General features: G+C 45.2%; 2 protein-coding genes across 5 annotated transcripts in view; both read right to left on the reverse strand.

Annotated features, from left to right (window-relative positions):
* IL10RB (interleukin 10 receptor subunit beta) overlaps positions 1 to 16,337 on the reverse strand; it is a 29,075-nt gene extending 12,738 nt beyond the window's left edge. Inside the window, exons 1-5 of one of the 2 annotated variants that reach the window (XM_006048244.3) lie at positions 16,139 to 16,336; positions 13,753 to 13,876; positions 8,964 to 9,121; positions 7,293 to 7,459; positions 1,847 to 1,994 (exon numbers count right to left, since the gene is read on the reverse strand). In XM_006048244.3, coding sequence (XP_006048306.1) covers positions 1,847 to 1,994; positions 7,293 to 7,459; positions 8,964 to 9,121; positions 13,753 to 13,876; positions 16,139 to 16,187 — 646 coding nt within the window. In that variant the 5' untranslated portion in view covers positions 16,188 to 16,336. Of the gene's footprint in view, positions 1 to 1,846; positions 1,995 to 7,292; positions 7,460 to 8,963; positions 9,122 to 13,752; positions 13,877 to 16,138 lie in introns of both variants that reach the window. The other variant, XM_025281485.2, reaches the window with a different exon arrangement.
* A 1,445-nt stretch (positions 16,338 to 17,782) lies between these two features.
* Positions 17,783 to 23,570, reverse strand: part of IFNAR2 (interferon alpha and beta receptor subunit 2) — a 34,360-nt gene continuing 28,572 nt past the window's right edge. For 2 of the 3 annotated variants that reach the window (XM_006048245.4, XM_044939518.2), the window contains one exon: positions 17,783 to 19,364. In XM_006048245.4, the coding sequence (XP_006048307.3) occupies positions 18,606 to 19,364 (759 nt within the window). In that variant the 3' untranslated portion in view covers positions 17,783 to 18,605. The remainder of the gene's footprint in view (positions 19,365 to 23,570) is intronic. The other variant, XM_025281506.3, reaches the window with a different exon arrangement.

Genomic DNA, 23,570 nt, shown 5'->3' on the forward strand with positions numbered 1-23,570 from the left:
TCCAGTCCTGTGGCCACTGCAGACTTTTCCAAGTTTGCTGACATATTGAGTGCAGCACTTTCACAGCATCATCTTTTAGGATTTGAAACAGCTCAGCTGGAATTCCATCACCTCCACTAGCTTTGTTAGTAGTAAAGCCTCCTAAGGCCCACTCGACTTCACACTCCAGGATGTCTGGCTCTAGGTGAGCGATCACACCATCGTGGTTATCCCAGTCATGAAGATCTTTTTTGTACAGTTCTTCTGTGTGTTCTTGCCACCTCTTCTTCATCTCTTCTGCTTCTGTGACGTCCCTGCTGTTTCTGTTCTTTACTGTGCCCATCCTTGCATGAAATATTCCCTTGATATCTCCAATTTTCTTGAATATATATCTCGTCTTTCCCATTCTATTGTGGGCTTGTTTTTCTCAAGCTGTGTTCTTGGAAATGCTCCTTCTCAAAAAAGGTATTGAAAGATCAAATATGCTACAAATGCTCATATATAGTGTGTTTTTTTTCTGAGAGGGAGATGGGGTGAACCTTCATGTCCAGGTTCATCTGACTACAGGGCTCTTGTTTTGAGAAATATCCCATAAACACTCATGGGACACAGTTGGGACAATAAGCACTTGGCACTGGGTGTCGATTTCAGCTGATATTTGCCAAAAAGTCTTTCATGGTGACTTTGCGGACAGTCAAACACAACAGCTTACAAAATAGTCCAGTGTGTTCCTATGGATTGGTGACCATTAAATAGTTAAGGGGTCTAGAGAAAGGCATATCCTGGACACATCAACAGTTTAAACAACAAACTGTTAAAGATCCTGAAGCTCTTCCTAGGAAATCAGTTTTTCTTTGATAAGACAACACAAAATTGGGCAAGAAATATGTCCAATGACAAAAACCCACATTCGGGAAGAACTTGATAAGCTGAAGTGATGAAGCATCATGACGGCAGCAACACAGCGGCCTCAGGACTGCAGTGACGCAGAAGATGGAAAGTTCTCCCCTCTCTCTGCAGGAAATATTTTTTTTGCATATGGATACTCAGTTGCTGGGCATCATTCTTGTTGCTTTTTGTTTTCAGACCTTTTATTTTATATTGGAGTATAGCCAATTATTGGCTTCCTTGGTGGCTCTGACAGTAAAGCGTCTGCCTGCAATGCGGGAGACCTGGGTTCGATTCCTGGATCAGGAAGATACCCTGGAGAAGGCAATGGCACCCCACTCCAGCACTCTTGCCTGGAAAATCCCATGGACGGAGGAGCCTGATAGGCTACAGTCCATGGGGTCACAAAAAGACGGACACAACTGAGGACTTCACTTTCACTTTCATAGCCAATTAACAATGTTGTGACAGTTTCAGCTGCACAGGAGAGCGACCCAGCCGTACAAATACAGGCTTCCAGTCTCCCTCAAACTCCAGAGGGAATTCTTTGATTACAATTGCTCTCCTCTGTATTCTGCAATCCCCAGATCACTGCTTTGCTTTCCAAAGGGACTCCATAAATGAAAAGAGCCAGGATCAGACCTCCTTGTATGCATCTGAGCTGGTGGATCAGTCAGAGATGAACTGGAGTTTGAGCTGGGTGATAATCTCCAAGGAGCCTTTCAGCCGGCACAGTTGGTGGAAGTCTCTAAAGCCACTTAAGATGCTCAGAGGAGGGAATTCCCTGGCGGTCCAGGGGTTAGGACTCTGCTTCTACTGTAGGAGACACGGGTTCAGTCCCTGTTTGGGGAATGCAGATCTCACAAGCCTTGCAGCATGGGGCCCCACCACCATCACCCAGGTGCAAAAAAAAAAAAAAAAAAAAAAAAAGAGGATGCTCAGAGACACAGAGCTGCAGATGGTACGTCTCAAGACTCACCGTCAATGGTTGTTTGCTCGCAGACAGGCTCACTCCATTCTCCAGCTTTGTTCCGATCAGAAAGAAACCCTCGAACTTGAACACAGTAAGTTGTCTGTGACTCAAGATTTCGGAGGAACTCGAAGTCATACTGACCAGAAATTGAAAACTAGTAACAGAGACATAAATCAGAACATGCCTCAGCGGTGAAGGGACATCATTTCCCATTGCCCCACCCCACCCCGCCACCTGCCACTTACTGGTTATAATCTTTACTTTAGGCTCAAAATAGGAGGATAAAGGAAGCAGATGCTCCTCCCATGTCACCTCAGGTGACCCTGAGATCATTCTAAGTGGGGAGGAGGGGGAAGGGAAAGGACTGACCATGGTCCTGGCAAACTGCTTTATTCCCTGAATTCCCTAGTTTAAATGATATGCAAACCATCCCGCTTTCTTTTTCTCTTTTTTTAAAGGTAAACCAGTTGTATGGGTTGAATTTTGTCCTCCCAAATTCTTACATCAAAATCCTAACCCTAGTACTTTCAAAAGTGACTTGGTTAGACAAGTCTTTTTAGATGTAATCAATGTAAATGAGGTTATTAGCATGGGCCCCAATCCAGTATGACTGGTGTCCTTAAAAGAAGGGGACGTTTAGACACAGACAGGCACACAGAATGCCACATAAAGAGGAAGGTGGGGATTGGGCTGATGCCTCTATATACTAAAGGATCCAAAATTGGCCAGCACCCACCAGGAGCTGGGTGGGAGGCCTGGAACAGATCCTTCCTCTTAGTCCTTAGAAGGAACCAATCCTGCTGACACCTTGATCTTGGACTTCCAGCCTTTAGAACCTCAAGACAACACATTTCTGTTGCTTCATCCATCCAGTTTATGGTACTTTGTTACTGCAGCCCTGGCAAACGAACACACCAGCCATCTACAGTATGACCCGATGTGATTTCTGGCCCTAGCTGCCTGGGGTTCTCCTCTGAATCACCTCTCCATTCACGCACCTGGGCTGCCCTCCCCGAGTGGCTCGTCTCACCTCAAGGATATACACCATAGCCTGCCCCTGGTGGGGCCATCCCAGACTTATCTTAGTTTAATTTGAATATAAGATATCATAATTGATGACATATTTCTGAATTTGAGAAACCAAAATAGTGTTGTAGGGAAGAACAAAATCTGACTCCACATTGGATCTGTTTCTTTTACTTTAACCTTTGCTTCCTGCTGCTGCTGCTGCTAAGTCACTTCAGTCATGTCCAACTGTGTGACCCCAGAGACGGCAGCCCACCAGGCTCCCCTGTCCCTGGGATTCTCCAGGCAAGAACACTGGAGTGGGTTGCCATTTCCTTCTCCAATGCATGAAAGTGAAAAGTGAAAAGTGAAAGTGAAGTTGCTCAGTCATGTCCGACTCTTAGCGACCCCATGGACTGCAGCCTACCAGGCTCCTCCGCCCATGGGATTTTCCAGGCAAGAGTACTGGAGTGGGTTGCCATTGCCGTCTCCAAACCTTTGCTTCCTACGAGGATACTATTTGTTTTTGTTCACTACAAGCATACTATTTATACATAATGGCCTTCCTGGGGGTACCCTGCCCCTCTCCTTTACTATTAAACCAAAGTGTCTTTCTTTGTTCAGGATCCTGTCCACCTGTGAACAGCTGGCTATAGGAAGGAAGAAATGAACACATGCCCTCCCCCAACCCCTCCAAGGTTGGCCATTCCAGGAGATACTTGCAAGATTAATAGCCTTTTTACTTCCTCACTTCCTCTCCCTCTCTACTCTATAAAAGAACCTGGCATCCAGAGCCTGATAAGAAGTTTATTTTTGAGACATTAGTCTGCCATCTTCTCGGTTTTCTGGTTTTTCAAATAAAGTCATTTTTCCTTGGCTCAGTATCTTGTCTCTGATTTACTGGCTTGTTGTGTGGTGAGCAGAGTGAGCATGGAGTTGGTAACAATAGTTTCCAGCAAAATAAAGGGAATTAATAGAGTACATACAGGCTGTATTTCCAGCACGGTTACAAATTCCTTATAAAAGGGCCTTATGAAAAATTTGCCATGTGAATAGGAGTTTCAATAGAAACTGAACAGAGACTCTGTTTTTACTTTAGTAATTGTTTACTTTTCTTTGGGTGCTGGGTTTGCTGACAGCTTGTCTCTATTTTTTTGTTGTATTAGAAGCTGAGCTCACTGAAGGCAAGAACTGGATTTTACCAATTGAAACATGAACAGTATAGTATAACTTCTGATTAAAAACAGAAATAAAAACAAAAATCCCTGGCTTTCATTTCCAGAAACCCAATTATCTTGAAAACCTTACAATGCATTTTTTTTCAAGGCTAAACTCAGAGGCTGACACGTCAGAAGCAGATAGAGAAGAGATGTGAAGTCTTTTTTCTTTAACTTCTGGACAGCTTCTTCTTTTTATTTTTTTTTAAAAAGATTTATTTATTTTTTTTGCTGTGATGGTCTTTGTTGCTGTGCTCAGGCTTTCTCTAGTTCTGGCAAGCTGGGGTTACTCTTGGTTGAGGTGAATGGGCTTCTCTTGTGGAGCACAGGCTCTAGGACACATGGGCTTCAGTAGTTGTGGCAAATGGTTTAGTTGCTCCACGGCACGTGGAATCTTCCTGGACCAGGGATGGAACCCATGTCCCTTGCATTGCAAGGCCGATTCTTCACCACTGGACCACCAGGGAAGCCCCAACTTCTGGTTTTATCTCCCTGCTGTCTCCCGCCAGGAAGAAAGAATTTCTAGAAGCTTTTAATGTTTTTAGCTCAGGGACCTGAACTGGTAGCACGCTCTCAGAGACACCTGCATTCTAAAAGGGAACCATTTAATCCTATTTCTTTCAGGCTGCTGTAAACAGAATGCGGAAGACTGGGTGGCTTATTGACACACATTTCTTTCCCACAGCTCTGGATACTGTAAAGTCCAAGATGAAAGCACCAGCAGATCTGGTCTCTCAGGAGGGCCTGCTTCCTGGTTCATAACTAGATTTTCTTGCCAAGTCCTCCCCAAGGGGTGGAAGGGGTGAGGGAGCTCTCTGGGGCCTCCTTTCAAAAGGTGCTAAGACCATTCACAAGGGCTCCATCTTTATGATCTACCTCCTAATACCATCACACTGGGGATTGGAGTTCAACACGTGAATTTGCAGAAGGGTGAGGGTGGGGATGGGGTAAAGCAACACAAACAATGAGTTGATAGCAAGATAAACTGGCACAGGCAGCCTTGCAGGCACTAGTGAGAGACATGCACTGGGGAGCACGCAGCCTTTCCAACACTCTCTATGTTCACACCAAGGTCTTCCATACCCCAGGCAGAAGGAAGGGACAAATGTGTAACCAGATGCCAGTCCTGAGGGCATATTCTAGATAAGAAGCTAAAGATAGACTAGGTTTGCACTTCATGCCTGGGGCAGGAGGCACTCAGGCCTGGGTAACTGTGGAATCTGATTCTTAGGATGGGGAACACATGTACCCCCATGGCTGATTCATGTCAATGTATGGCAAAAACCACTACAATATTGTAAAGTAATTAGCCTCCAATTAAAATTAAAAAAAAATATCACAGTAGGCTGCTAGCTTCAGGAGTTATCTTTGTATCTCAGAGTTTAGCAGGGACCCCTGTGTTCAACAAGTGATCATAAAACTTATTGTTCTGTATTGCTTCCCAGGCACATGAAATCCCAGGGTCTTGATTATAAGCAAAATCATCTTTCCTGTGAAGAAGGCAGATATCCTGTATCATTTAACGAAGCATTTAAAAAAATTGAAGTGTAGTTTATACACAATATCTTAATGGTTTCAGGTGTACAACAGTGTGATCTGATATTTGTATACGTTATGAATTGATCACAACGGAGCCTTTTTTGGGGGAAATTAACTTGAGATTTTGGGGGACTACATAGTATGTAGATATAAATTTAATTACATCATTCCTCAGACAATACAGGATTCCCAGGTAGCTCAGCTGGTAAAGAATCTGCCTGCAATTCAGCAGACCCCGGTTCGATTCCTGGCAAGGGTTGGGAAGATCCACTGGATAAAGGATAGGCTACCCACACCAGTATTCTTGGGCTTCCCTTGTGGCTCAGCTGGTAAAGAATCTGCCTGCAATGCAGAAGACCTGGGTTTGATCCCTGGGTTGGGAAGATTCCCTGGAGAAGGGAAAGGCTACCCACTCCATTATTCTGGCCTGGAGAATTCCATGGACTATATAGTCATAGGGTTGCAAAGTGTCGGACATGACTGAGCGACTTTCACTTCAGATAATACAGATGGGTGACCTGTTCTTGCCAAATGCATGAGCATTAGTGATTTAATGTAGAGGAGATAACATATATGTAACGTAACTTACATAACATATACGTAAGTCAGTTTAGGACCAGAAATGACATTTGGCTCAGAAGCACTGGAAGAATTAAAGGTGATCAAAGATGAATGCAAACAGCATTTCCACCTGTCTACACAAGGGGAAGGGAATCACATGTTGACCCATAACACATTGTTCAGGCAATGGGGCACGTTTACCTCTCTTTTTACTTTTTTTCATGTGTCATTAAATTCCTCAACAATCCTGTGAAGTAGGTTATTGCTGCTGCTTAGATGCATCAGTCGTGTCCGACTCTGTGTGGCCCTATGGACTGCAGCCTGCCAGACTTCTCTGTCAATAGGATTATCCAGGCAAGGGTACTAAGAAGAGGTTGCCATGGCCTCCTCCAGGGGAGCTTCCTGACCCAGGGATCGAACCCAGGTCTCCTGCATTGCAGGCAGATTCTTTACTGCTGAGCCACCAGGGAAGCCCCAAAGTAGGTTATTATCCCTGCTTTATTAATGAAATGGATTATATGCCCATTTTTCAGACCTGAGAAGCTGAGGTCAAGAATGTGACCAGAGTCACACAGTGGCAGGGGCAACATGCCAGCAGGGTCTTTCCACTCCCAGCTCATGTTTTGAAAAGCATTGTTCCTGAAAGAGGAAGAAAGCAATGGGGAGAGGTGGGGTCAGTCCTATAAAATGTGACACCCACCATTCATCCAGGGCTGGGGCTGCCCTGACCATGGACTTGACCATTCTGTGGGGTATGTGGGCCCTCATGCCATGAAACAGTAGTCATTCACTGGTCACCTGATTCTGGTGACCCCAAGTTCCCCCAGCCAGCTGCTGAGTCAGCTTGGCCTTCTCCAGCAATTTCCCTCTGGGGAGAGAAAGGCTTGTTCTCCTGCACCAGACCACCCAGGAAGTCTGCCCTTGAAGCCCAGGAAGTGTGACCAGACATACCAGTCACCCCCAGAATGGGTAGCTTCTGGAGCTCAAAGGACCAGGCCTGAGAGCCTCTGGACCATAAGGTGCTGCCACCTGGCAAAGCTTTCCTCCATCATCATGACCTCCAGCCGTGCTCCAGCTGAGCAATGGACAGGGAGCTGACCTCTGCAATGCGCATGATTCACCGCACTTACCTTTTCATCAGAGCCATTTTTCCAATATCGCACATGATAAGTCCATGAGTTATAAATGTTCCTCATGGTCCACGGTTCAGGTTCATTCTCGATTCTTGGGGCAAAGAAACGCATATGTAAAGAATTAGCAAGTGCTTCTACTTGTATTCTGGGAGGTCCGATAGTGGCTGAGGAAGAGAACAAAGCAAAGTGACAATCAAAATTCACATGTTAAAAACATCAACATATCAACATTTACTTTTCGTAACTGAGCAGACCAACTGGGCTACTGAAATACTCTGCCCTTGATGCACCACTGGGGTGATGTTGACTGATGTGGCTAAGAACAGTTAGATTTTGTTTCTTAAAACCAAAAAAAAATCTTTTTACCTTTGCCTTTATTAATCAGGTTTGGTCCTTTTATATTAACTGTGATTTCTGATATATTTGCAATTACTCCAACTACATTACTTTGTTTTCTGTAAAGACTGCTTTTTTTGTTTTTAATGGCTCATTCCTCTCCCCCCGCTCCCTTTTATTTTTATTTATTTTTTGGTTGGGTTGAGTTTTCTTTATTTCCATTGCTGGGTTGGAAGCAAGAGATGGTATTTCTATTTTTAGTGTTTAACCTATATAATTAAACCACTTTCCAACAAATACATTTTCCAGCAAAGTCTGAAACTACTCCCCTGTCCCCAAAGCTCTTTTACTAGACATTCACATGATGGGTCCCTTCACTCATTTGGGTCTCTGGCCAATTGCTGCCACCTCGGAGAGAACTATCTCACCATGCTACATAAAAAGCAGCTCCCACCACTCCCTGTCCTGGCATCGTACTTTATTTTCTTTAGAGCCACGGTCACTACCTGTCATAAAATACGTATCTATCTATTTATCGTGTCTTCCCAATTGGAATGTACATTTCACCGGGGCAGGGGTTTTTGTCTTGTTCACTGCGGTAGCTTCAGCACACAGTAGGTGCTGGCACACGGAAGGTGCTCAGTAAGAACTGTGGAATGAATCAAGAACGGCCCCTGGCAATCATGCTGTTTGAGTTATACCTTGTGTTCTTGTCTGGCGACTGTTACATGTGGGGGGCTGCAAATAGGCCTGGGTTAGCATTCTACCCTATTTCTACTCTTCTAGAAGTTGAAGACCAGATAAGAACATTCATCATGTGTTTTACCAAAGCAAGTATAAATAGGTTCCCGTGACATTCTGAAGCACTCTCCCATCATATAAACTTCAAGAGGCAAATATCGGATGCGGGGTTGTCATTGCTGAAAGCCCTGCCACAGAGGAAGCCTGGGTGTGAATTTCTGTGCTGCTTGTTCATCACCCCTGTGGCCTTGGGGCAAACCACATATCTACTGATATTTGGCATCAGTTGCTAAAGAGAACTTCCATAAATGGGCCCTAAGATAGGATTTGGAACCAGTCAGGAACCTGTAAGTCTGCTCAGTGTAGAAGCAGAAACCTGTACTGTGTTTTCTGCCTTATGCTGATCCTGGCCTGTCTCTCCCACAAACTCCCTTAAGGTCACAGCCCTCTTTGTTACAACCCCTTTGCTCCTCATCCAAGGCCATCCACTTGGTGGGCACTCAAAGAATTTCTGCCCATGGGCCAACCAAGGGGGAAATAATCAAGGCAGGGTGATGACATTACAATGAGATGAGAACTAAGGTGGCTTACTGTCATCCACAGGACAGAAGGTGATGTTTATCCACTCTGAACTCTCATCAGCAAATTCAGCCCTGACTCTCAAGGTGTGGTCACCATACTTGGAAAGACTTGAGAAATCGCATTCCGTCAACAAAATACTCGTGCATGTATCTTGGAATTTCCTGTAACTACAAAATCAAAGAAAAAAAAATCATGAGAATTCTATTTGGGAAACTAAAACAGAGGAAGTCTTGTTCAGGCTTCAGAAGCAGGAAAGCAGGCCCTTGACCTTGCTTCTGACTTGCTTGGACACTGCCTGAATTCTATGCCTGCCCATAAGCACAGCTAGTCAGGCAGCATTTTAGATACGAAAGGGACTGGACCTTGGAATTCTTGAGCTTCTGGTGAAAGTCACTCACTTGTGTCCGACTCTGCAACCCCACGGACTATACAGTCCATGTTATTCTCCAGGCCAGAATACTGGAGTGGGTAGCCATTCATTTCTCCAGAGGATCTTCCCAACCCAGGGATCGAACCCAGGTCTCCCACATGGCAGGCAGATTCTTTACCAGCTGAGCCACCAGGGAGCTCCTGGAGGTCTGGCCAACCACTCCTGGTGTCTGGGAGTCTCAGTCTCAGTCTCTCTGAGGTTGTCATTGTATATGTGCATTTTCTAAACTGTGCTCCGTGGGACCTTAATGATCCCTGACGTATCATTAAGACATTTCAAAAATAATCCATCCCATGGTCAAACAATCTGGGGCAAAAACAAGATGAAACATGAATAGATGTCTCTTCTCAACAGAACTTCTCAGAGCACGTGTCTTTCCAAAAAGGGGTTACTGCTGCTGCTGCTGCTAAGTTGCTTCAGTCGTGTCTGACTCTGTGCGACCCCATAGACGGCAGCCCATCAGGCTCCCCCGTCCCTGGGATTCTCCAGGCAAGAACACTGGAGTGGGTTGCCATTGCCTTCTCGAATGCATGAAAGTGAAAAGTGAAAATGAAGTCACTCAGTCGTGTCTGACTCTTAGTGACCCCATGGATTGCAGCCTACCAGGCTCCTCTGTCCATGGGATTTTCCAGGCAAGAGTACTGGAGTGGGTTGCCATTGCCTTCTCCAAAAAGGGGTTGAGTATTCAACATATTTGACTGAGAAAGCTTCCCTTTTTGATTATGTATCTCTGAAAGTTGTGGGGCATAGTTTGTGAAATGTTGATATACACACATTAGCCAAAATAGGTATATCACAACGATTTCAAATAATGCCCTATATGCGACTATGGCTCAATCATGCTGGAAAAATTATAAAAAAAACTTACTGGCCTCAGATCTCCAGGCCAACACCCAGAGGGAGGGTGGCAGAAACATGGCGTGGAAGGAAAGGGATGTAACTTAACCTCATAATAGCCTCAGGAACTATAATCAGTGCCACCTGATGTAAGGAAATCCAGGATCTTGTCTTGCAAAAAGTAAGAATTTTGTCTGACTGGCACCTTCCTGCCTTGGTGCCAAAAACAATCTAGCTGCTCTCAGAGGTGACAACGAAGGTGATAAAAATAGTAACAACCAACATTTGTCAAGCATGCGGGTGTCCAGCAGTGTGCTACTTCAACAGTATTACCTCACTGAATTTTCACAGGAGGGCAGAAATGACATCACCCTTATTCTGCAGACAAGGAACAGGGGTGGAAAGTCTAGAAACTCGCTCATGGAACTCAGGTCTGCTTGACTTCAGAGCGCCACCTGCACACTCCACCCCACTCTCAGGAGGCAGAGATAATTGGGCTTACTGTCTGCTTTTTTCACTAAATAGGCCACGAACACTTTCTCAATCAATCAACTTTTTATGCTGCTTAACATCCCATCACTGGGAAAATCCAGGGGTCATTCCTTGAAGGGGCTTTTCCCCTTCCCACATGTGGCCATTTCTTCCATACATTTAAACTAACACATCAATTGAGCGGAACACAGAGTCTTTCAACAGTTATTCTGCAGTGACTTCCCTTTCATTAGATCATTTTTTAATAGTATCTACACATATTTTTCTTTCCATTAAGTAGTTAATGTGATCTGTTCCCTGTATTTACACCTAGTTGTTTTAGATGTTTCTATATTAAAATCACCAGTACATTCTCTGAAGCCCCACCCTTGGCCACCCCTATGCAATGCACACAGACAATGAGAGTTTGTGCTCTGTGACCACTCAGGCTGAATTCTAATCAAATGTTTTCTAGAGCCATAGAAGGGTAAACACATTTTTCAGGGTCAAATTTCTTCCACACCCAGTGTATGTTTTGTCTTCCTCAGCAGAGGCCCGGCTTGGTCTGCACGTCTATGCTCAGGAGACTGGAATCCAGGTTTCACTCTTAGTTATTTGCAGCTCTCATCTAAAAGACAAACATCTAAAACCAAACACTTCTACTCCAATGGCAAAGAAACAAAGAACAGAACAATAAGAAATACACTATAGGGAGAGAGAGAGACAGAGAGGAAAGTTAATTTTCCACAACGAAACCCCCAGAGCTATCAAGACAGAGTGGAGAAAACACAGAGATGAAATTAACCAATCAAGGCTAGAAAATACACAGCAGGAGAAAAAAATTAAGTCTCCGGCTGACCCATCTTAAGTCCTCAGGGAGACTGACAAAACTGGAACATGGACTGAGATGCCAGGACAGCACCACTGGCGAAACTGCCAAATCTTGATGCTGCTGCTGCAGTGAGGTAAAAGGTTATCCTTGCTCTTATGAAACACACAATGACATATCAAGGGGCAGAAGGCGTTATGTAGGACAGAGACACTATCAGTTCAGTTCAGTTCAGTTCAGTCACTCAGTCGTGTCCGACTCTTTGCCACCCCATGGATCGCAGCACACCAGGCCTCCCTGTCCATCACCAACTTCCGGAGTTCACCTAGACTCACGTCCATCAAGTCAGTGATGCCATCCAGCCATCTCATCCTCTGTCATCCCCTTCTCCTCCTGCCCCCAATCCCTCCCAGCATCAGAGTCTTTTCCAATGAGTCAACTCTTCGCATGAGGTGGCCAAAGTACTGGAGTTTCAGCTTTAGCATCATTCCTTCCAAAGAAATCCCAGGGCTGATCTCCTTCAGAATGGACTGGTTGGATCTCCTTGCAGTCCAAGGGACTCTCAAGAGTCTTCTCCAACACCACAGTTCAAAAGCATCAATTCTTTGGCACTCAGCTTTCTTCACAGTCCAACTCTCACATCCATACATGACCACTGGAAAAACCATAGCCTTGACTAGACAGACCTTTGTTGGCAAAATAATGTCTGTGCTACAGACACTATGCTGCTGCTGCTGCTGCTAAGTTGCTTCAGTTGTGTCCGACTCTTTGTGACCCCATGGACTGCAGCCTGCCAGGCTCCTCCATCCATGGGATTTTCCAGGCAACAGTACTGGAGTGGGGTGCCATTGCCTTCTCCCAGAGCCACTATGGCAGACCTTAAAAACCGGTGAATGTGGATATAGGCTATTTGGAAGTTTTCTGCATTATACTTGATATTTTGAAATGTTTTGTTACTTGGGAATTATTTTGAACTAAAAAGTTAAAAAAAATGTGTAAAGAAAGGTGATCTTATTTATCTTTCTCCTTCTTCTCTGACTCAGCAAGCTCTGGATATGGTGGTAAAACGAGGAGTGTAGGACCAAAGCACCTGAGACTCGCATCTCTCCCGGCTCACGAGGGTGTCTGCACCCCCTCCCAGCTCACTGAGGGCGTGTATCTGCCTTTATCTGTTTCTGAGCCACACAGGAAGCAGGTGTGCGACTCACTGCCCTTTGGCCTCCTTTGCTGTTTTGCACCTGACACAAAGATGCGTCACCTGCAGCCCAGCCTGTGACATATGGTGGCAGGCCTGGCACAGGGAGAAACTGACAGGGAGGGCAGGTCCTGGGAGCACGGAGCATCACTGAGGTCACACTCACCCTTCCTTCTTAAGCCTCTGCTGTCTTCAGAGGAGACAGCTTTCAACAGCCAGCAGCTCTCTTACAATTCAGTTTCGGGACACCACCTCAGAGTAGCTGAGCACCCACTATGCAAATGATCTGTACCCCCCCAGCACTGAGGTATGCAGTTTATAACCTAGGCGGGTGAGTGGTAAGCTAGCAAGAGGCTTCCTGCCTGCTTTGCATACCTCGGTTTTCTTGGATAGCTCCCACTTACAAACTGTTGACTTTAAGCAATATTACTCTGGGCCTCCCTGGTGGCTCAGACGGTAAAGAATCTGGCTGCAATGTAGGCGACCTGGGTTCAATCCCTAGGTCGGGAAGATCCACTGGAGAAGGAAATGGTTATTCACTCCAGTATTCTTGCCTGGAGAATTCCATGGACAGAGGAGCCTGGTGGGCTACAGTCCATGGAGTGGCATAGAGTTGTTCACGACTAAGCAACTAACACTCTCATTTTCAGCAATACTACTCTAATAACTGGAAGATGGTCTCATCATTGGCATTTTTCTCTTAAAAAACATCAACAGTGACAAGCCTGATAAGTTCACATTGCAGCAAGCTGCCTTGGTGGCTGATGACACCCACAATCTATAGGCTAAAATGTCTGTCACTCCATGAACCATCACAAGAAACAGGAGAAAGGATTTTACTGTCTGTTTTCAGGGAACAGAGCTTTCACAAGAATTCTGGGACAGAATGAAAAAGGCCAGGAGAAATGCTCTCCCTGGGCTGTTACAGTCACTTGGGTGACAGCAGTCAGGCTCTCTCCTTGGTCCAGCCCAGTGACCAGCCCTGCCAAGGCCACCATCCTTTGGTGCCCTCCTGCCAAGAGCAGCCCAGACTTGCCTTTGGTACTGAGCTGTGAACGTCAGATTCCCCTTGGGAAAAGCAGGTGACTCCCATCGTAGAATATTCTTGAAATTAACTGAATTCATTCTGACATTTTCAGGAGGTGGAACCATTCCTAATGCTGTAAACATAAAGGGAAAAAAGTTGGCAACTCTCTTTCTCAAAATAGTTGCCCAAGAAAATAACCATGTCCAATACTCAGGTCATGTACTCTGTGGCTCAAAGTCTTCACATGGGCTTGTGGGAGAGGGAGACACGCTTTAGCAGTGCTGAGGAGTCTGAGACTGTATTTGAAGAGAAGAAATTGCTAAGGGGAGAAGGACAGCAATAGAGACGTGAGGATGGATGAGGTGACCTGGAATTCGGGTGGTGGCAGAAAGGTGTGAGGGCTTTCCAAGTGGCTCAGTGGTAAGGAATCTGCCTGCCAATGTAGGAAACATGGGTTTGATCCCTGGGTCAAGAAGATCCCCTGGAGAAAGAAATGGCAATCCACTCCAGTATTCTCGCCTGGAAAATCCCATGGACAGAAGGAGCCTGGTGGGCTACAGTCCATGGGGTCACCAAAGAGTAGGACGTGACTAAGTGACTAAAACAACAACAGAAAGGTGTGAGGGGGTAGATTTTAAATCTATTTCCAGACGTATAAACTTTAGACTTCCTGATACATTTGGTGTGAAGAAGTAGATGTTAATAGCCACTCCCTGCTTAAGCACCTTATGCTCTGACTGGGGCTGGGGGGTGGAAATCAAATAACACTAAATATTCACTGGGAGGACTGTTGCTGAAGTTGAAGTTCCAATACTTTGGCCACCTGATGCGAGGAACTGACTCATTGGAAAAGACCCTGATGCTGGGAAAGATTGAAGACAGGAGGAGAAGGGGACGACAGAGGATGAGATGGTTGGATGGCATCACCAACTCAATGGACATGAGTTTGAGCAAACTCCAGGAGACAGCAAAGGAAAGGAAAGAGAAGCCTGGCGTGCTGCAGTCCATGGGGTTGCAAAGAGTCAGACACAACTGAACAAAAACAACAATTTTAGGATTTGCATTAGGTTTGAGATACTGAAGGATACATAAGTAGGAATGTCAGAGACAGCTGGATGAATAAGCCTGGGGCACAGAGGGTAGATTTGAGGTAGAGTTAGAAATAGTCGTTAAACTTTTTAACAGAAAATGCCAAACATACACAGAAGTACAGAGAAAAGTATAATAACTGCCACCGGACCATCACCCAACTAGCACCAACAGATAGAAATTTGAAAGTCATGAGCCCATGTTGTTGTTCAGTCGCTAAGTTGTGTCCGACTCTTCTGCAACCCCATGGACTGTAGCCCACCAGGCTCCTTCTAACCATAGGATTTCCCAGGCAAGATTACTGGAGTGGGTTGCCATTTACTACTCCAGGGGATCTTCCCTGACCAGGGATCGAACCTACATCTCCTGCATTGGCAAGATAAATTCTTTATCACCAAGCCATCAGGGAAGTCCAGTGTTAGTGTTACTCCCTCCACAGTGTTAGACTCCTTGGCACCCCATGGACTGCAGCTGGCCAGGCTCCTTTGTCCGTGGAATTCTCCAGGTAAGAATACTGGAGTGGGTTGCAATTTCATTCTCCAGGGGATCTTCCCCACCCAGGGATCGAACCTGGATCTCCTGCATTGCAGGCAGATTCTTTACCATCTGAGCCACCAGGGAAGCCCAGAGCTGGTATTTAATGCCAAAGTTCTGCTGGTAGAACTACTACCCAGAGGGGTAGTGTAGGAGAAGGAGAGAAGAGAGCTGGGTATGAACTTGGCTGAGAGAGGTGGAGAATCCCAGGGAGAAACAGCCTGATATAGGTGGGAGGGAAACCGGAGAATGAGAGATCCATCAGAAAGGAAGGAGGGATCCATAGTGTTATTTGAACCTGAGCAGGCAGTTTAGAGGACTGCCCTGTAGCCCACCATGAACCTCTAGAGAAGCCTGGCGGGCCCCAGTTCATGGGGTCGCAAAGAGTCGGACACGACTAAGTGACTAACACACACACAAGCAGTTTGGAGCAGGACAGGAAAGGTTTCACTGGATTTAGAACTCAGAAGCCCTAGAGCTGTAGGAGCTGAGGGGCAGAATTCAGACTTTGGAGTGCTGGGCCTAACGGCCCGCTCAGGAACTTAAGTCACTTTGAGTGCGCCTCTGGGGGTGCGCTCAGGGGAAGGCGGGGGGGTTGTCTTTGGGGGTCAACGCTGCCCGGCGTCGTAGCCACGCCTCCCGCTTCCCAAACGCACTTCCTCCAGTCGGGACGCAGAGCCACAGGCGAATCGGGATCCCAGCACTGGCAGCCGCGGGGGTCGAGACGACGCCCCGGAGGCTACCCTGCGTCCCCTCCCCGCAGACCCCTCACCTGACATCAGGAGGCAGCCGCCCAGCCAGCTCCAGAGGCTGCGCGCCATGGTCGCGCCGGGACCCAGGAGGGCGCTCAAGGGGGGAGCCCCGCGGACAGCCGCCGGGCACCGGGGCACACCCCCCCGACCCCTTACGCCGGGGTCGCACGTACGCGCGCCCGCCTGCCAACTCCGAGGCTGCTTCCGGGAACCGGGGGAGGGGCGGGGCGATAGAGGCCCCGCCCCGCAGGGCCCGCCCCCGTCTGGGCCCCTCCCCTCGCGCCCTGCTCCAGGGGCCGCTGTCACCCGCTTGACTGTGGCAGAAACGGAGGTGAAAGGGGACTTTTCGCCTGCGGGTGAGTGGAAAACACCGTTAGTAAAACAGGGTGCGAAACTGTACATGCAGTGTCCCCGATTACATTAAACGCATGCTTTGAAAGGAGCCCTCAAGTTAAATGAATACACTCCATATAGTAAAGAATCTGCCTGCAACGCAGGAGACCCGGGTTTGCTTCCTGGGTCAGGAAGATCCCCTTGGCGAAGGGCATGGCCATCCACCCACTCCAGTATTCTTGCCTTGAGAATTCCGTGGACAGAGGAGCCTGGAGGGCTGCAGTCCGTAGGGTCTCAAAAGAGTCGGATATGACTGATAGACTAACACAGAGCCAACCCAGAGTTGATATCTGGGTGGTGGGATTAAGGGTGGTGATGGTTTTTTTTTTGTTTTTTTTTTTTCTGTTTTTCCTGCTTTGTACTTTATTCAAAGAAGATGAGGAATGATCTTCAACATTTGGGAATACAGAGGTCTATCAGAAAATACAGCAATTCATTTTGAGCTAATTCTAATTCATCCTCTGTCTCTCTTTTTTTTTTAAATATATTTTTCCCTCCCTTCTTGCTGTTATATCAGGTTTTGTCCAGGTAAATGCTAACTCATATAGTGTTCAGTTCAGTTCAGTTCAGTTGCTCAATCGTGTCTGACTCTTTGTCACCCCATGAGCCGCAGCACACCAGGCCTCCCTGTCCATTACCAACTCCTGGAGTCCACCCAAACTCATGTCCATCGAGTCGATGATGCCATCCAACCATCTCATACTCTGTCATCCCCTTCTCCTGCCTTCAATCTTTCCCAGCATCAGGGTCTTTTCCAACGAGTCAGGTTTTTCTTAACACTGTACCGTATTCCCCAAATTTTCTCCAGTGAACAGTTGCGGTCTCTATGATCGCCTCTCCCCCGCAAATAAACTGATTTTAAAGCACTCCATTAGCAAATCTAGCTTGAGAGGATCTTCTTTACCGTAACTCCCCTCTCCCCCCAGGGATAAGCGGCAACAGAGAACCAAGTCATTAATGTGACCAGAATCATTTCTCACAAGACTGCTGACAAAGGCTTAATTTCCTCCTTTTCAATGCATTAGTAGCAGTGATGAGGTTGGAAAACCCAGAGCAGGGTAAGTACTAGGTGATGTAAGACACTGGCTGACTTCTGTCGCTAGAACATTCCACAGGAACACAAGCTCAGGAAGGCAGAAGGTCCCTTTGGCTCCCACAGGCCACGAAGTAGTTAGAGGGAGTTTTGTGTAACCCAGAGATGCCAGCAGAACTACACATCTGCTGCATATATCTCCTGTCTAATAAGAAACAAATGTGGAAACATTTCCAAGTTTATATTAAAAAGTATGTTTTATTTTTTACCAACCACTGTACAAAATTATATCTTAAAATATGACACAGACCTTGTCCCTCTCCCTCATGCAAATGTTTCTCTATTAGTCACCTGTCTGGCACCGGAGTTATTATGTGTGTGTGTGTCTGTCTTCCTCACTCAGATTGAGGAGGGCTGGACCAGGGGCTGAGAGTTGGATTCTCAAGAGTATAGGCGACACAATATTATCTAGGGGTGCCCCAGACTTGGTTGGGGCTTCCTTTTTTCCAATCCCAACCCAGAGCATGTGCTTCTGTTTCCTCGTGCGTGTCCTTGCTTTCTAGCTGCCCACCCTCCCTTCTCTTTTTCTGTGGCTTTTCTGGTCTTTCCTCAAGCCTGTGGGGGAAAAAAAAAAAACACTGCTGACTGCTCCTGCTATGAACTCTGCTGAATGTCTTCCTTTTCTCTCCCTACTCCACACTGACCCGATTTAATAATTTCCCAGAAATCTTACAGGGCCCTGGAACATCGCCTGAAAACCACAGGGAACTTTGTTCTTTAGTCTGGAAAACATGATGCAGAATCCTTAGACATCCATGCCAGGAAAGGGAACAGGCAGGACATTTTCCCCATCAAGGCAAATTGCCTTGAACAGGTAAACAGTGCACTGAATAATAGCAGAATGCTCTGTTTCCCACCTCCCCTCCCCCCAGAGTGAGCATTTGCATAGATGATGTCACCAGTCTCCTACTCCTCCCCAGGGAGAACACTCGGAGGCCCCAAAGGAGCAAGTGCAGGTGCTGGGGGTGGGGGGTGATGTCCGGAAGCAGCGTGTGTCCAAGTTAATTAAATTTTTTTAGATTCACTTGTCTTACTATATACCCATCCTCCATGTCAACATCTGACTCGGAAGTGTCACTTTTATCAGAAGGAGCATCTTGGGGCCTCGGGCACTCCGTAGAGCGGTTGGTGAAGGGCAGCTGTGTCCCTTCTTCACTGGCCACCAAAACGCTTGATTCTGTCTCGTTGAGGTCCTCCAGCTCGACTGTCTCTTCTGGACAAGATGGGGACATTAGAGTGACTTCTGAGTCCTTGTCGTCCTCAAGGGCTCTCACACACACAGAGTTCAAATTCACGTTGAAGACGATTCTGCCCTCAGACCCCTCCGTGGAGTCACTGTCCTCCTCGGAAGTGGGGTCCTGCCACAGAGTCCCTCTCGTCTGGTAGCCCCCACTTGTGCCTTCCGACTGCCAGGGGCCGGGCCCTGGTGCCATGGGGGTCTCGGCGTCCCCCTTGGGCTCAGGCAGATACGGCTCCTCAGCACTGGGCTCACTGCAGTCCTCCACGCTGCAGTCCTCCACGCTGCAGTCCTCCAAGCTGGCTGAAGTGGTGGAAGTTGGACACAGCTTGCCTGTTAGTCCGTGCTTGGTGTAACCACCTGAATTTAGGTGGGGAGCTGCCTCGTTTTCGGTGTCATTTTCATCGTCATAATTATAATTCCAGACTTTCTTCTTCCTGTTGACGTGAATGACTTCCACGGTAGCCACTGTTTCCAACGGGGGCAGCTCGGGAAACACCCAGACTGACAGTTTATAAAAATTCTTTAAAGAAAAAAAAAGAGAGAGAGGGAGAATGATCAGTCCCGAGTGTTTGTTCTCTATCTTTTTGACATCATAAAACTTAATGGAGTTAACTAACTGCTCAGAGATGGGAAAGGTGGTCATGAAGATGACGGCAGCAACTATAACAATAGCGGACAGTTACACAGGGTTCACTGCTTTTAGTAAACTACACGTTACAATTCATTTCATCCTCACGACTTCTCTATGAAGTAGGCTTACTAGTCTTGCTCCACTTTACAATGCAGAGAGGTTAAGAAACTTACCCAAGTTTCAAGGAACACTCAGTGGTGGAGGCTGGGTTTCAAACTAGGAGGCTGCCTGCAGTAGAGACTGGCCCACTCCTTCCCACTGCTGTCCCCTTGCTGCTTCTTGCTTGTTAGGGGAATCTATCCATCAATAGTTTTGATAGATGGGTAGATTTCAACTGGATAGATTTCACCTCCAGATTGCTGACATTCTTATGGGTGTCAGGGAACTGTGAGTAAGGAGAGATTCTAGGGAGCTGATCCCGCTGGGGTCAGAGATCCCTGGACTGGAGGACCTTAGAGATGCAGGTGACCCCTAAAGGGTCAGAGTTGAGAAGGAACAGAGAGACTGGAGGTTGCTCTAACCCAGCACCTCCAGGATACAACAGGTGAGGTGGGCTAAGGAGACCGGCTACAATGGGGTCATGGTGAGGAGGGTGGTCGCGAGATTCCCTTTGCAGACCGTGAATCATCATCAGCATCCTTCTCCTTTCCATTGTCTTGGTCAAGCTGCCCAATGTGACAAGCCTACTTTTCCCTGACTCTATTCAGATACAGCCTTAGGATGAATTGTTCTATTGGCTTGTTTCGTCATTTTTCTTATTTATTTATAGGGGCTGTTTGTATAACCTTGGGCTTCCCAGGTGGCCCTAGTAGTAAAGAACCTGCCTGCCAGTGCAGGAGACAGAAGGGATGCGGATTGGATCCCTGGATTGGGAAGATCCCCAGGAGTAGGAAATGGTAACCTGCTCCAGTATTCTTGCCAGGAAAATTCCATGGACAGAGGAGCCTGGCAGGCTATAGTCCATGGGGCCACAAAGCGTTGAACACGACTGAGTGACTGAGCACTTATAGAACCTAGATGTTAATTATTTATTGATTGTTTATGCTGCATGGATTTTCTCCTAGTCTGTGGTTTAACGTTTTACTCTTGTTATGATGACGTTTAATGGAAAGAAAATTTCCATCTTAATTTAAGAAGGTATATCAATTTTCTTTCTCCATGGTTTCTGCTGAATCTTCCTTACCTTTAAGTATGACTCCTATATGCCCTTCTAAAACTTTTAATAGTTTTGCTGTTCATATTACAGTCTTTAATATGCCTGAAATTGATGTCTGTGTATGGTGTGAGGTAGGAATCTGATTTCATTTTTCCCCACATGGGTAGCATTTACTGACCTCAATCCTTTCTCCACAGCAATTCCTACACATATGTGAGTCTGTCTCTGGGCTCCCCATTTGACTAGATCTTTGTTAATGTCTTTCAACAAGGTTTGATAATTTTCTCCACAATGGGCTTGTGACATCTTCTGTTAGATTTCTTCCTTAAATACTTTAAAAAATATTTTTATTACTGTTGTAATGATGTTTTAAAAACTGTATGATTTCGCATGATTCCACTGAACTGTATGATTCTAAGTTTAAAACCAGGTAAGACTAATCTATGCTGTTAGAGTGTAGAGAGTGGTTATCCTGGGCGTGGGCAGTGACTGAGAGGTGGAAGAGAGACTTCTGGAGGCAGTTGGTCATGTTTTCTTTCTTGATCTGGATGTGACTTATGTGGGTATGTTGAGTTTGTGAAAATTCAGTTTTTTGCTATGACTTGTGCACTCAATTTCTTGGATGTTGAAAAGCAACTTATAGAAAAACATATTTAAGTGACTGTTGCTAGGGTATAAAAAGCAGCGTTTTTATGTTGATTACTTTATGTGTAACAAACTTATTAGTATAAATAAGTGGCTAATGTGGCTCAACTTATTAGTCCTAATACCTCATCTCTAAATTCTGAATTTCTTACTTAGCCAGTCATATAATTTAATAATGATCATTGTCTCTACCCCCCATGTTTCAGACTTTAACCTCCATAAGGGCATCTTTTTTGTTTGTTTTATTCACCTCTAGATCCCCAGCATCCAGCACATGTGGATATACAGTAAATACACAACACATATTTGTTAAATGCAAAAGAGGAGGTGTAGGAGGAGGAAAAGAAGAGAAGGGGGAAGGCGGTGGGGGGAGAGGAGGAGAAAAGAAAAGAATTTAAAAATTTTAACTTCTGTTCTTGTTTAGACATACATACACAAACATACTAGACCTAGGGTGTTGTGTTTTACTCTTCCTAGAGTTTGTACTTAAACACAGAGCAACTCTTTTTCCTGGAGAAATAGCAGACTGACATAGGATGACAATACTCGCTTTCATTACTTGGAGATAACAGAAGAACTGGTATAAATATAATTGGCATATAATTTGGGTTCATTTTAAGGACAGGAAAAACTCAGGGAGACCTGGGAGAAGGGTTAGTAATGAGTTTAGGTAATTCAGGCAGAAAATTATCCAGGACATGATGGGTGTAGTGCTAGGGGGTTTTATATCTCAAGGCTGCATGAGAAACATCAGTTGGAGGGGGATTTATCTAAGAGCTCAAAGCCAAAGCTATACATGGCCAACGGAAGAGTTGGAGTGGAGGCTGAGAGTAAGCCTGCAACTGAACAGTAACATAAAAAACTCTAAAAGATACACTGTTAAAGCTACGAAAGATTAAGTTACACTGATAGATAAAAAAAACAGGACAGGGATCACAGTATGGATAAAATCCAACACAGAGCCATTTACTTCTCATAAGCCACAGCCAAATGCCACCTAGGTTCAAATACTAATTATAATAAAAAACTCCACAAGCGCCCTTCCTCCCAAACAGTCCATCCCCCAACTCAACCTAAACAAACAAGAACAAGAGAAAGAAGAGAATAGCAGTCATAACAAAGAGTGAAATAATGCCAGTTGCAAAGACTTGGATGGACCTAGAGACTATCATATTAAGTGGAGAAAGACATATTAAGTCAGAGAGAAAGACAGATATCATATGTTATCACTTATCTGTGGAATCTGAAAAAAAATGATACAAATGAACTTAGAGAATCCTGATGGGCTACAGTCCGTGGGGTTGCAAAGAGTCAGACATGACTGAGGGACTCACACTTTCACTTTACTTTTTCATTACTATATAAAAGTAGGTAAACAATAAGGCCTTATTGTATAGCACAGGGAACTATATTCAATATCTTGTAATAAGCTATAATGGAAAAAACTCTGAAAAAGAAATTATATATATTCTTTTTCAAATTCTTTTATATGTATTTATTAAACTGAGTCAGTTTCTGAATGCTTGAACACAGCATTGCAAATAAACTATACTTCAATTAAAAACATTTAAAGAAACAATAAAAAAAAAGGACTATACTTTTACCACCTATAGAGAGATATTTATTTGTGGCTATTTAAAAAATAGAGGGTGAATGAGTTCAAACATAGAATATATTCTAATGTAGAAGGAAATATCTGAATATCTTCTAAGGCAGAAGGAAAGTGACAGGATAGGGAAAATGAAAAATGATGGGCAAAGTGGTTGAATCAAAACATGTGAGGAGGTTTTAGAAATATGTAAGATCAGTACCTAGACTTGGTTGAGTGCCAAAGATTCTGAGCAGGAAGAATATGCCTCATGAAACACAGAGAAAACACAAGACAAAGTGGCTGGTTCCACTTACGAATGACACACATAAGAGACCCCTGGGGGACCGTTATACTATGATAAATGAGTACAAGTAGAAAAAAAAGATTAATCAATGTAAGCAAAGCTTTGGAGAAAGGTGTACACCATGATGTTGACACTAGCATTATAAATCAGTTCTTTATATTTTCATATAAGATATATTCACTTTGTGTATATATTCCATATAAGTAATCCAAACTAAAAAGACAACCTGTATTAAAATGTTCATTGTGTTACTCCTAATGGCCGAAGAAATGAAAGGAAAAGAAATAATGAAAAGGAAATCAATCCAAATGCCCAACAGCTGAGAAATGATTAAGGAAAAAGGAGACATTAATAACAATGGAACACTGTGACGATGGAAAATCATATGTGGACAAAGTA

The sequence above is a fragment of the Bubalus bubalis genome, chromosome 1 (assembly GCF_019923935.1).
Source record: "Bubalus bubalis isolate 160015118507 breed Murrah chromosome 1, NDDB_SH_1, whole genome shotgun sequence".
NCBI classification, from domain to species: Eukaryota; Metazoa; Chordata; class Mammalia; order Artiodactyla; family Bovidae; genus Bubalus; species Bubalus bubalis.